Source organism: Oryzias latipes, chromosome 15, assembly GCF_002234675.1.
Source record: "Oryzias latipes chromosome 15, ASM223467v1".
Classification (NCBI taxonomy): domain Eukaryota; kingdom Metazoa; phylum Chordata; class Actinopteri; order Beloniformes; family Adrianichthyidae; genus Oryzias; species Oryzias latipes.
The window spans coordinates 17,739,229-17,753,138 of NC_019873.2; the positions used below are offsets into that span (position 1 = coordinate 17,739,229).

At 37.3% G+C, this 13,910-nt stretch overlaps 1 protein-coding gene across 1 annotated transcript in view; it reads left to right on the forward strand.

The window, feature by feature from the left end:
* LOC101162392 (glutamate receptor ionotropic, delta-1) overlaps positions 1-13,090 on the forward strand; it is a 268,951-nt gene extending 255,861 nt beyond the window's left edge. Inside the window, exons 13-16 of the mRNA XM_023963756.1 lie at positions 3,697-3,892; positions 6,666-6,832; positions 7,398-7,638; positions 12,164-13,090. Coding sequence (XP_023819524.1) covers positions 3,697-3,892; positions 6,666-6,832; positions 7,398-7,638; positions 12,164-12,601 — 1,042 coding nt within the window. The 3' untranslated portion in view covers positions 12,602-13,090. The remainder of the gene's footprint in view (positions 1-3,696; positions 3,893-6,665; positions 6,833-7,397; positions 7,639-12,163) is intronic.
* The last annotated feature ends 820 nt before the right edge of the window (positions 13,091-13,910 follow it).

The following is a 13,910-nucleotide window of genomic DNA, read 5'->3' on the forward strand; positions in this document are numbered from 1 at the left end:
TGTGTGCATCATCTGCTGTTCTGATCAGGAAATATATTAAAAGGGATGCAAATTGTATACCCTTATGGCATAAAGTGTTATTTAAAGCTTAAAGTTATACACTGGGTCTAAAATTAGGGAAAAACTTAAGACTGTAGTGTTCTAGGTTTCCTTGAATTATATTAAACCTTGAATTAGCAGATTTTATGTTAAGGAAAATAGATAAATCAATCTGTGTTTAACTGCCTTATATTCTTTGAAAAAAACAGGTTCCTAAATTAACAAATACATTTATATTGAAAAAATAAAACTCCAATAATCTAAGAATCCTTTAAAAAGTAAAGCAAATGCTGATGTTAATTGAAAAATCTGACAAAGAACCTATTTACTTCAGTAAACATTTTGTTTTATCTCTTTTTTTAATTAATGTTGCACCCCTATACTTTGATATTCTTTAAAGCTCAACTTGTGGGACCAAGGAACCAGAGAATTTACATTTTCATCAAAATGTGTGGATGCTGGCAGCCGTCAAAAATTTAAACCATTCTCTGGGTAAAGCTTTTAAAGCCACGACAGAACAAATGATCACTGAATATCCTGAAGCGTGCAAGACATTTTTGAGGCGGAAATGGCTACTTTAGCCAAAAAAGTTAAAAAAGTCTAGATCATTGCAGAATTGAATTAAAATACCTGTTTAAAGTTTTAGAACAAATTATGTGTTTTAGTTTAAGGTGGTAAATTTCAATGAACAGCTTGAAAAAGAACCAAAGTGAACTGCCAGAAGTTAAAATAAAAGGTAAGGCCAAGAATTGAAAAGTTGCATATTTCAGACATAATAAGTCCCTTTTCAAGGATAACAAAATAAATTAACAATTAAAAGCCATTTAAGTGTACTGAAGGTTGATCGAGCCTTAAGTAATTTCTGCAGGTGTTGTCTTTTCTTGATTACTTACATTCTTCTCTGTCTAAATAAAACCAGAGTTGGAGCATTTCGAAAAATAAAAACCTTGTTTCTGTTGTCAAACCAGGAAAGAAAAGAGTCGGTTTTGCAAGGTTGACAGTAGAAAAAGTACTGCTGAGATGTCTGAATAAGACAAATATATATGTATACACACAATGCAATATATATATATATATATATATATATATATATATATATATATATATATATATATATATATATATATACACACACACACACACACGGTGAAAGGTGAAAGGAGCCGTCATTAAGTGGAGAAAACAGAAAAAAAAACATGAAAGAAATTGCTACAGTATTAGGAGTGGCTAAATCAACAGTGTGGTACATCCTGAGAAAAAATGAAAGCACTGGTGAACTCAGCAACACAAAAAGACCTGGACGTCCACGGAAGATAACAGTGGTGATGATCGCAGAATCATTTCCATGGTGAAGAGGAAACCGTTCACAACAGCCAACTAAGTGAACAACACTCTCCAGGAGGAAGACGTGTCAATATCCAAGTCTACCATAAAAAGAAGACTGCATGAAAGTAGATACAGAGGGTACACTGCAAGATGCAAGCCACTCATAAGCCTCAAGAATAGGAAGGCTAGATTGGACTTTGCTAAAAGCATCTAAAAAAGCCAGCAGAGTTCTGGAAAAACATTCTTTGGACAGATGAAACCAAAATCAACCTCTACCAGAATGATGGCAAGAGAAAAGTATGGAGAAGGCGTGGAGAAGCTCATGATCCAAAGCACACTCCATCATCAGTAAAACACTGTGGAAACAGTGTGATGGTCTGGGCGTGCATGGCTGCTAGTGGCACTGGGACACTAGTGTTTATTGATGACGGGACACAGGACAGAAGCAGCCCAATGAATTCTGAGGTGTTCAGAGACAAACTGTCAGTCACCTGATCTTAACCCAATCGAGCATGCATTTCACATGTTGAAGACTAAACTTCAGACAGAAAAGCCCACAAACAAACAGCAACTGAAAGCCACTGCAGTAAAGGCCTGGCAGAGCATTCAGAAGGAGAAAACCCAGCATCTGGTGATGTTCATGAGTTCAAGACTTCAGGCTGTCATTGCCAACAAAGGCTTTTCAACCAAATATTAGTAATGACCATTTTGTTTTCAGTTATTTCATTTGTACAATTACTTACGAGCCCATGAAATGAAGGGATTGTGTTTACAAAATGCTTTAGTTTTTCACATTTTTATGGAATCTTTTTGTTCAACCCATGGAATAAAAGCTGAAAGTTTGCACTTCATTGGCATCTGAGTTGTTTTATCTAAAATTCGCTGTGGTAATGTACAGAAACGAAATTAGTAAAAATGTGTCTCTTTCCAAATATTTATGGTCCTGACTGAGTGCGTGTATATATATATATATTTATGGAAAGCCATGAAATACCACCCATCGACTACTAAAGAGTGGAAGAAAGTGTTTGTATGGCTACAAAACCCCTGCACGCCACTGGACAAACCCTGATTTTCCAGCCTCAGTCCTCTGCCTCAGCTGTCAAGTTGGAGTTGCGTAATTTTTTGCAGTCATAGGCTTTGTCAAGGGAATTCTCCCAGGGAACTATTAGCTCTATGGAATAGGCAAGTCAGCAAAATGTTTTATGTAGATGCAGGTCTGCGCGCAATGCGTTTATTGCGATCTCTGAGGGGAAGATGAGTCCCTGGCTGCATTCAGAGAGGTCAGCTCAGGGTTTGAGGGACTAATCCTCGGCTTCTCCCCTTCCCGAACAAATGGTGGTGGAAGTCAGTGCAGTGTCTGCTGAAGGGTTGGGCATTGATGTATGCAATATGTAAAATACATAAATGTAATGTGTAAATTAAAGTGTTCATAAAATAGATTTTCCTGATTTGGTGGTCTGATATCTATCAGAAAAGCAGCGCCCCTTACCTGCTATTATTTCTATGAAACAAGCTAGCCTCATAGAGCTGGTTGTGCTGGGGAAAGTAATTGCAGGACGATTACCATTAGAAGCAGCATGCAGCACACTACAGGTGCTGCTAATTTACTTGATACAGAGCATGCTGATTGGTAATTTGCACCAGGGTGCATCGGCGAAAAAGGAAGTACTTTTCAGCCTACTGAGTGATTAAAATGAGCAAGAAGTCTAACAGAAGTCTTTTTTTTTCTTTAGGAGTGTATTTGAACCATAAGGCTGTAACTTCATAAAAAAAAAAAAATTAAAAATGTTTTGGTCCTTGTGCATTAGCATCCTGCAACCGGCGTTAGTGGCCTACCACTACATCCTAATGCCAGTTTTATTTAAAGCCATTAATACAACAACTTCAAAATTTCCTCACAATTTATAATCAATCTTTAGGATAGTAAGGCCTAACTTTGGGCACTGATGCACAATTACTTTTTTTCCGGATTTGCAAGACGCTAAAGCACATTTGCCAAATATTTATATCATTTGCGTTTTTTTAACAGTATAATTTGTTTAAGCTGTTCATAAAAAGCTGCCTTTGCTGCCCTGAACTATAAAACATGAAGCAGTTTCTCTTTTTTGCCAATTGGTCTTCCCCACATGATAAAATTTGTATATTAAATATACTATTTCCTTAAACATTATAACCCTAACCCAATAATTAATCTTCCAATTTTTTTCATTTTAACTAATCATGTAAAATATCATTTGGGGCGTTGAAGAGGATCATCTTTGTAAAGTTTTCAACAGATTTTTTTCAGGTGATCACTTATTAAAAAGTTGTTTTCTTTCTTAAATCAAGGTCACTCCAGGATCTTTCCAAACAGGGGGATGTGGTTTACGGGACCGTGAGGGACTCAGCAGTGTACGAGTACTTCAGGGCCAAAGGCACCAATCCTCTGGAACAAGACAACACCTTTGCTGAACTCTGGAAGGTCATAAACAAAAACAATGGCTTTGAGTACTCCGTTTCAAGCCCGTCAGAGGGACTTAGAAAGGTGAGAGTTAAATTTGGTCGTATTCATTTGCTATTCCTTTTTGTCTTTTTACTTGCTTATGTTTAAGAAGAAAAACTGAAAAGGCTTTTTTGGTTAATTCCCTTAACTGTCCCAGTAAAGCAGGTTGAACTGTGCCATTCTGTCAAACGGTGAGCTCCAGTTTTGTAATCAAGCACAATACTCTGCAAAAAGACATTTACAGTTTTGTTTTTGTTTGTTTTTTTTTTATTTGTTTTTTAATTTATTTCTTTAAGAAGCAATTTCTATTTCATTAAAAATCTATTCATGATAATGCAAAATCCAGGCAGGTGTAGATTTTATTCTAAATAATGCATAATAAACAATAGCAGTGATTGATAACTTTTTAGTTGATGGTAATATGAAACACTCATCAGATATAGATTAGAGAATATCTTCGGAATGTGAGTTTTTAGTAAAACGAATGTTGAGATTCATCGTGATTTATTCAGAAGCTGCTTCATTCGTAATCTTTTAATTTTGCTGTGTTTGTTTCACAAACACATTAATGAAAATACAGCACATTGGGGGGAAAATATTGCATTAGACATGGCATGCTCATTTTTTATTAAATTGCTTGTGGGCCTTGAAATCCTTAATAAGATTAAACAGATACAGAAACTGGATGTAGTGGGAAAACAGCTTTACTGAGCAGCTAATTGTTAAAAAAGTAAAATGCTGTTTTCATTCTTCCTTTTTTGTCTGAAAAACCCCCAAAGTAGTAAATTTATTTCTCACAATTGTCTGACTGATGGTTCTTACTGTTTTATTGTGGTTTTAAGGACATCAATGAATAAACTTCAGTGGGATTCAAGAGGAAATTGAGTTTTGAATTTTGGACATATTGTAAATGTTGTGCCCTTTTAGAGAACTTCAAGTACCTTTTTAGTGGAAAAGAGCAGGACAAAAATGAAATAGATTTACTACTTCCTCTTCGGGACTGAGGCTCTTGTGAACTTCTTCACAAATGGAAAGCGGAGTAAACACATGAGTTATTAAGAGACCAACAAAAAATTCAGAATTTAGAACTTGGAAAAAAATTGTTTCTTATTCTGAGATGTTGGCAATGTAACTTTGGCAATCAATCAATTAATCAATCAATCAAATAATCAATCAGGCAATTAATCAATTAATCAATATTATATAGCATTTTTTCTTCTAAACATAACACAACATGCTTTACATCAAAATAGATCATACAGAAACAGGCTATCTTCACACCACTTTAAATGAAAACACATAAATATGCATTTTTGGGGCACCCGCCCCAAAAATCTGACGTAGCTATCCATGTTTTAAAGACCATCTTCAGACTCTACGTACAAAACGAGGGTCCATTGAAACAGATCAAACTTTGACCAATCAAGGACTTGGATTTGGTAGTGACATATGAATGTCGTCCTTTTTAATTCCAACGGAAGTTGAAAAATTGATCACGGAGGAGAAATTAATAATTGCAATTTGTGCCCGGCAGGAGTTACATGACCTCAAGTCTTTCCTATATCGTAATAGAGCTGTGAAAGAAAAAGCCTCGCAAGTTTTGCACGCTATGAACTTTGCATCAAGCCTCTTCCATATGTAGTTGGCGGACATGGGCTAGTGTCGGGTAGCAACAGTCTAGCGTGAACACCATACGTCACATGCCTGGTGTTAATGCAGCTTCAGAGCAGCTTTCTGACAGGACATATAAAACAAATTAAATTGTTTTCAACCCAAAATCTGTTTAGATTTGAATTAGCAAATGCACTTGCTACACACGGAAATCACTATATGTGCCAGGTACAAATTTAGCTAAAAAGATTTTTAAGTCATGCAAATGACAAAACACTTAACCCTTATCATCCTAAAATGTTTGTTAAAATATCTTCTTTCCACAAAAGTATTCCACTTCTCTGTTTTTCTGCACGTGCGTTAACAGCACTCAAACCTTCACCACAAATTAGATTTGCGCTCTGGCAGCATCAATCATTGCCACATTTTTAGACTGTTAACTTGATCCTTCAGTCTGTGGCAAATAAATCTCTGAGCTCGTTTCCTTTATTCCAATTATGATATCTGATAAATTAATCCAATTTTGCTTTTCATTATTGCGTTGTGATTGTGCAAAAATTATTTATAATGTAAATTAGCTTGTCAGATGCAATCCAAAGCTCTAGGACACAGTCGGACACAGCTATGAATGAGCTAATTCTTGTGACATTAAGCTACTGTTAAATAGAGTAACAATCTTCTTTTTAATTTAAACACTCAAAACAACTGAATGGACGTTTATGTTAGCAAACAAAATGTTAAACCATAAGAAACTTAAGTATTTTTGTGTTAAAACTTTGATTGAAGTGCTGCTAGAACGATTAAAAAAATGTTCCTTTTTTTAGCTCCTGTTGAATTTTAGAAACTTAAAATCTATAAACCAAAAAAAGTGTGATTGATTTTTTTTAAATGTTGCGCACAAGGGAACATGGTTTTTATCTCATCAAGCACAACATGCATCAAATGTAAATCAAAATAATAAATTCCAATTTAATAATAATTTTTCTTTAAATGTAAATCATCCCAAAAAGTTTTTATTCATGTAAAACTTACATCTACACTTTAATTAGTTTGAGTCCAATTTTTGTTATTTTATTCAAAAATGGGAAACTGAAAACTTTTCCTTGATGAAGCCCCCTACTAGTTTGTCTGTTTTCTTACTTCAAACATATCTTTATGTAATGCTCATCTGTGTGCTTTTGGGAACTGTTCCCTCATTTTCCAGGCAAAGCGGGAGTCATATGCGTTCCTGTGGGACATGGCAGTGGTAGAGTATGCAGCTTTGACAGATGATGACTGCACGCTGACTGTAGGAGGAAGCAGCCTGAACACCAGAGGCTATGGCATGGCCCTGCAGCATGGAAGTCCTTACAGAGACCTCTTTTCCCAAAAGTGTGTACATTTCATCTTTTCCTATTCCCTTGTCTTAAATCGTCAATCAAAAGTTGTACAAACTGATTTGCATTTAAAAAAAATATTTTGAAAATGCAATTTTCTTTTGAAAACTTTAGGTGCAACACTAAGGCTGTTCTGGTTCACTTGCAGTTCAATGTAAAAAACAATTAAGCTATAATTGTTTTCCCTCTCTTTTTTAGAGATCACGTCTTTAACGTGTAGATTGTAATCAATCAGCATGTCTTGTAATCTGCTGCAGTAAACTAAATAACTGCAGTTTTTAATAGCATTTTCCCCTTTATGAGTCTTTAATGAGCTTGAAGTTGAGAGCTAATATATTAGAGTGCACTTTTTTTCTTCTTGGTTCAATTTGGTGAGCTTCACTGTGTTTTAATTATTCTCATATGATAATGATTTGTGAAGAGTCTTTTTATTTTTGTTCCTTCCTCTGCCGTTTTTGTGCTTTTACTAGCCAGCGTCAGAGATTGACAGTCACCATCAATTTTCCCAAGAAGTTGTTCTGTTAAACTGCATGCATTGTTGCTTTTTTTTTTTGTCAAAGGATTTTAGAAATTCAGGAAAAAGGTGACCTCGACATCCTGAAGCAAAAGTGGTGGCCAAAGAAAGGCCGCTGTGACCTGCAGAGCCACACAGACGCTCAGCCAGAGGGCCGAGCGCTGCGTCTGCACAGCTTTGCCGGCGTGTTCTGCATCCTGGCTGCTGGGCTCCTGCTGGCTCTCCTAGTGGCTGCGCTGGAGACGTGGTGGAACAGCAACCACTGCCGGAGAGAGCAGCCCAAAGAGGTGACCACCGACAACTCGTCGGGCCAGGGGTCAAGCCTGCTAACCCAGAACCGGGCAATGGTGGCCACCACTGGTCTCCCTGCCCCACCAAGGCCCCGGTCGAGACCCAGACCCCCAGGCCCCCCGGTCCTGCCCAGAGATGCCACTGCCACACTCTACTTTATGGATCCAGCAGGCGCTGACGCCAGCCCCGATTTAGTAGAGCTGCAGTACACCCAGTTATAATAGGTGTGCCCTTGGTGATGGTCCAAACATTACGCAATCAATCATTATTTCTCATGTTGGGAAAGAGGTTGGGGTGGTAAGTGGGAGATGTCTCATGCTTCTCTAATGGTTGTACATATGAGAAGCATTGGTGACAATGAATCCGTCACTGGTGCTCAAGTGGAGAAGCCCAGTCAAAAACATAAAGAGGTAAATTATTGCAAATTCAAAGCTATATTGCAAATTTGCCCATCTTTGTCAATAAGTGCTTCAATGGTGCTATAGCTCTCTTTAGCCAATCCATTCAAGTCTTAATGCTTAGAAGCTTGGGTTTTATTTTGCTCTTGTTGACTGGGCAGCCCTTCTGCATGAGGTGTCCAGATAGCTAAGGCTTGACATGGATCCCTAAACTAAAGTGTGAGCCTTGACATTCCTGTTTGATGTGGACATTCCAGCAGTACTGGAATAAAACAAAACAAAAAACACCCATTTAAGGCACATCTCTTTCCCCAAAACACATTAAATCCCACTCTGCTGATCAGACTACGACTTACTGATGTTAGTTTCTATTTCAGCGATTGTATGCAGCCACTATGATCAAATACTTCTGTCATTTAAACAAGATTTAAAAAAGCACTGAAAGTTCTTGGCTTTGATCCAGAACTTACTGTTCAGAGATTGACTTAGTAGCTCAAACAGTTATGCCGCTTTCAAAAAACAATGTTTAATTTAATTATACTGTTTGCTCATAGGATTAAAAAGGCAAACCAATACTTGTTATAAATTAACATAGAACTAGATTTTTATTTCCAGATGTCCAAATAAGGAAAATGAAACAAAACATGAGATCCAAAAAAACAACAACTTAAAAGTAGGATTTATAGACTTGATACAACAATGATAAAAAAGTAAGTCATAAAATATTTATCTTGGTAATTGAGAATTACCTAAATATTGATAATTGGTTAGGATTAATATCCAGCAACTTTTTACCCAAAAAAAGTTGAAATATGGAAAAAGTGAAACATATTTAGATATTATCAAACATATTTTTCCGTGTTTGAATAATATTTATTCATGTTATTCTTAGTAGGGGAAAAAATGTAGCTTCAGAATAAAACTGGTCAAATCAGTTTAATATCTAAGCTGTTTCAAGTCAAACCGTTTCAATAATTAAGCAACCCGATTGGTTCTTTTCATGCTATGTAGACATCGGCCGTTTGACAACCCAGCATTTTCTTGAACAGACTTTTAGCATATGGTGTGAAACTTTAAAGCAGTGCAAATTTTGAAAAAAGTTGTTCAAACTTGGTCTCGGGCAGGCAAGAATTGCAATTATTAATCTTTGGTTGGCACTTCCTTTAAATGAAAGGGATGCCATCCATACTGCACTACCAAATCGGAATCCCTGATTAGCCAAAGTTCAACTTGTTTAACTTTTGTGCGTTCAGGGAAAACAGACTTAAAAACTTGCGCAGCGACATGTGAACCCGAGAAGTTTTAACATGGGAGCTCGAAACATGCATTTAAACGGCTTTATTTATTACACTACTTTTTATTAGAAGTGATCACTTCAATGTGCGTAACTGTGGCCAGTGTAAACATAGCATAAGAGACTGTAAAACTTTTTTTTTCTTAGATCGTCTAACTCTTCTTTGACCCACTCCCCACTACTCCACAACACCTGCTGGTTGTGTAATAATGTCATACTCATAAGAATCCAGGGAGTCTGCTGCGTTAAGCTGTTAACAAGAAATACACACAGCCAGGGAACTCTCCCATAAAATCACAACCTGTTGGTAGTTTGTGAGACTTAGAGGTTTGGATGGGCAGATTTATGCACTCATGAGTGCTCAGATTAGTTATTGTCCCACAGTATTACTTCTAGAAGGCAGCCCTTCCACATGGGAAACGCTGAAGTATGTTAGAGACCTAAACTGATCATACTTTGAAGAAAATCGTTACAGCCAAGGGGCCACTTCATCCTGCACTCCTCACTTCATCCTGCACTCCTCACATAGCTGTGAGTCATGCTCAGAACAGTTCGCTGGAAGGGCATGTCGCGTGAAGCGACAGGTAAACGCAAATGGAAGATCCCAAACCGAGGTTTCATATCCTAGTCACTGCGAAAGCAGTTTTCATGCTGCAGTCTTGTCATTTTCAAAAAATATCTCCAAAGGGACTAAAAGAAAGAATTTGCAAATTTCTTTCTGAGATTTTCCATCCAGCTGCATATGAAAAATGTCTCTACGTGCATAGCAGCTAGTTATTAAAAAATTTTTTCTGTCAACATACTTGCTTTACACTTTGGCAGAAAATGTATTTGTAGTGATGAAATCAACATAAAAAGTATAAATAAGTGTATGTGCTAATCAAAGGGAATGTGTAGTTAGTGCCTTGCATTTTTCCTATTAACTGATTGCTTGTTAAGTAAGATCTGCAGTCCTTAGCACATATCCAAAGGTTGATTACAAGTCAGCATCAATACATCAATTTACAGCCATCAATTCATTAGAGGCAACGTGAGGCTGAAGTGTCATTCCCAACACATTGACTTGCAAATCACCAAAAACAGAAATCAAACTGTTTACTCGGCAGACCACTGCTCTCCAGACTTTTTTTATCTGGGGACCAAAGCCATGATGGTTTTTATCTGCCACAACTAAATGTAACTGCATTCTATCAGTGTTTTTTTTTTTTTTTTTTTTTGCATTTACATTTAGTTATTTCCCAGATGCTTTGTTAAAAAGTAACACAGAAATAGTGTGAGGGACATAATGCATGGGTGGGGCATCAATGCATGTAAATTTACTAAACTGTTTTTTTTCTTTTAATCGTTTAATTTCTAATGAGTCAATGTCCACATATCAAACCACTCCTTTGAATCAGAGGTAACAGCTTGAGTTAAGGTTAGAAAAACAATCTATTTAAATTTACGAAGACACCCTGATCTGTTGACAATGACATTTGTTCATCAAGTGAAATTAAAGGGCAAAATTTTATTGCGGCACAATGGAGTGAAAAGTCTTTGGCTATGTCCAAATTCCCTCACTACTTCTTAACCTCTAAAAGAATATATAGTGCAGGATTATCTAGTGCCCTGGATTTTGAAAGCAATTTAGACAGATACTTACTCTTATTTTTTTCAAACGGTAAATATGATGTCAACCCTTTTCCGAAACGATTATATAAATCCACTTTGCTCTGATGAAAATTTTTTTTTATGTTTTCCCCCAAAAAATGTAAGCACTTTTTTTTTAATAGCAATTTGTTTGAATACTAAACATTGGGGTCTATATTTGCCAATCTAGTGACCACTGAAGCATTGTAGAGACTTCTGGGAAATTTTCAAGGCACCCGATTTAGTTCTAGATTTGGACTCCCTGAAAAAATGGCGAACGCCCTCCCTATATAGTGCACTAAATAGTGACTAGTGGGAGAATTTGGACAAAACGTTGGACTTTGGTAGAGCAATAGGACAGGATATGGGGGCCGGGCAGGGGTGCATTGCTGCAACACCATTTCTCACCTCATCCCACATGATTTTTTTCCTGTTATTTACCTTTCTTTGTTTTTATTTCCCCCCAACTGACTTAAATGGGTGCACGGCTGATTATGAGCACACGTGAAGCATGGCAACATTTGTTCTATAATATTTAACTCCAAGGATTTAAATGAATCCCCAAACTAATCTGTCATTTGAATTTCATCTGGTTACATCTGAGTGTTTACATTTGTGCGTTCAGTCATCATCTTGTTTACAGCTGATGCTTTTTATGCGAGTCACCTCCTGCAGATGTGCACCAAAGCAACTGTGCAAAAACTGTAAACACATTAAAGAAAACTCAGAAGGGGAGATATTGACTTTTAACAACACATTATTTGAGTTTTGTTGTTTAACAGTGGTGCCTTTCAACATTAGCTGCTTGAATTTTGTTATATTAGTTGTTTAATCATGCTTTTTTTTCATTATTCAGCATCCTTCAAAGTCACTTTAACTTTTGAATGCTCAGAGATTTATGACAGCATAGGCTGCATGTTATCTACTGAATATAATCAGATTAAGTATTAACCAAGAAAACCATTGTAAGTTGACTCTCTTTGTCTCTTCTCACTTTATATTCTCACCCCACATCTTCTTTTAATATTTGAACCTTTTTTTTCACTTTGTATTCATTTTCACGTTTGTTCTTTTATCACTCTCCCTTTTAATAACATTTATGTTCTTTCCCATCCATTAAATCTGCTATCAACTTTACTTTCCCTTGGCTCTTTTTATTCCACACTCTTTGGCCTTCATTTCCTTTCCATTTATCTTTAGGACAAGGAGGTGAACCTGGAACAGGTCCACCAGCGCTTGAACAGCCTCCTGGACGATGACTTAGCCCACAAGCAGCTGCCAGGCCAGTCTATTGAGATCTCAGCCCTGGATATTGGCAGAGTGCAGCCCAGCCAGTCTCTGGAGGCTTTGTCTGTTCGGGAATACCCAGCCCACCGGGGTCCACCGCCGCTCTCTGTGACCACCTTCCTCCAGGAGGGTCATGGGGTTGGAAGGACACTGGGCGCAGCAGGTGGCAGGACCTTGCCTCTGCCTCTCAGCAGTGCCACAATGCCCTCCATTCGATGCAAGCACAGAGCGCCAAACGGGGGACTCTTCCGGCAGAGTCCAGTCAAGACACCCATGCCAATGTCCTACCAACCAATTCCAGGAGGGCCCATCCCAGAGGCCGGTGATGCCAGCCACGGGACATCCATCTGAGCAAACTGAACTTCCACAGACATTTGAGCTCAAAATTAAAAGTGGAGAGCCAACAGAGTGCCAACAATGGAAGTCTATAAATAAGAACAATAAAACAGGATTTTTATGACCATCATTAAAAACTCAGTGACATGACACATGACAAGACATTGACTCATCACTGTACATATTTGTAAGTACATAAAGAGAGACAAAACATTACAAAAAGTGTATTTTGAATATCCTCAACAACTGAGTTTAAAAATAGAAGTGTTTAAAAAAAATGACTGTTCAAACGGCTTTGTAAATTTTGTTCTAAAGGAATAAAGGTGACAATTCTTTGTGGTTGTTTTCTAAGTGCCAAGTTCAACATTTACTGAATGTACTGTGAGAAATAAAGAAAAACATTTCACACGTCAAAACACACTGAAACAGTTGACTTTGTTTGATATGAAAAAATAAAAAGTATAACACAAAAAACACTGCAATGTGTGTTTGAATACATATTAATAACACCTGTGTCATTTTTTTCTTCATCTGAGATTTAGATTTTGGTGTTAAATTAGTATGATAGCTATTCATTTTCAAAAGTTGGATGAGAAATATGTGTCATTTGCGAAAAAGACAGCTTTGTAATCTTATTTTGCAAACTTTGGATGTGCTGCACTCACCAATGAGGCTTTCAGAATAACATCATAATCTCTCAATCCAGGAATATATCAGAAATTAAAGTCCTTTCATGTAACGCATCCTAACAATGACCGATAAAGATTGATTCTTAGGCTTGTTCTTTTGTTACGCCTGATTCACACTGGTCTGTCTGCGGTGTGTCTCCTATCCATTGCGTGAGGAGTGCATCTATTGGCCGTCAGTGAGTTTACATTGTTTCCATTGCATTTCCGTTCCATCGCCCCTCCCCTTCTGGAGGAGTGGTTGGTCCTGCCAACCCCATCTCAAGTAGCTCATCCAAAACTTTGGCAATCAGGCCCCATGCCCTTTCCTTCCTCACTGAATCCTTGGTAACCCTTGTGCTATCCTAGGATCTTTACCATTGGGAGTTGGGTCATCTAGACCCACTAGACAGTGCGTTGAACCTTTTTTCTTCAATGATTTGTGATCTTCACTGGTGTCCATGGATTACATGAAATCTTTCCACCTTTATCATGGTAGGGAGAACATGTCAATGTAAGGGTGGGGTCATCTAAGATAGCACAAGGATTAAATGCATGTTTTGTGTATAATGTTTCCAAAATTAAACTTTTATCGTCCATTGTGAAAATGGATGCCATTTTTATTTTTTCAGTGTTAACATGCATCATCCCATGGGAAA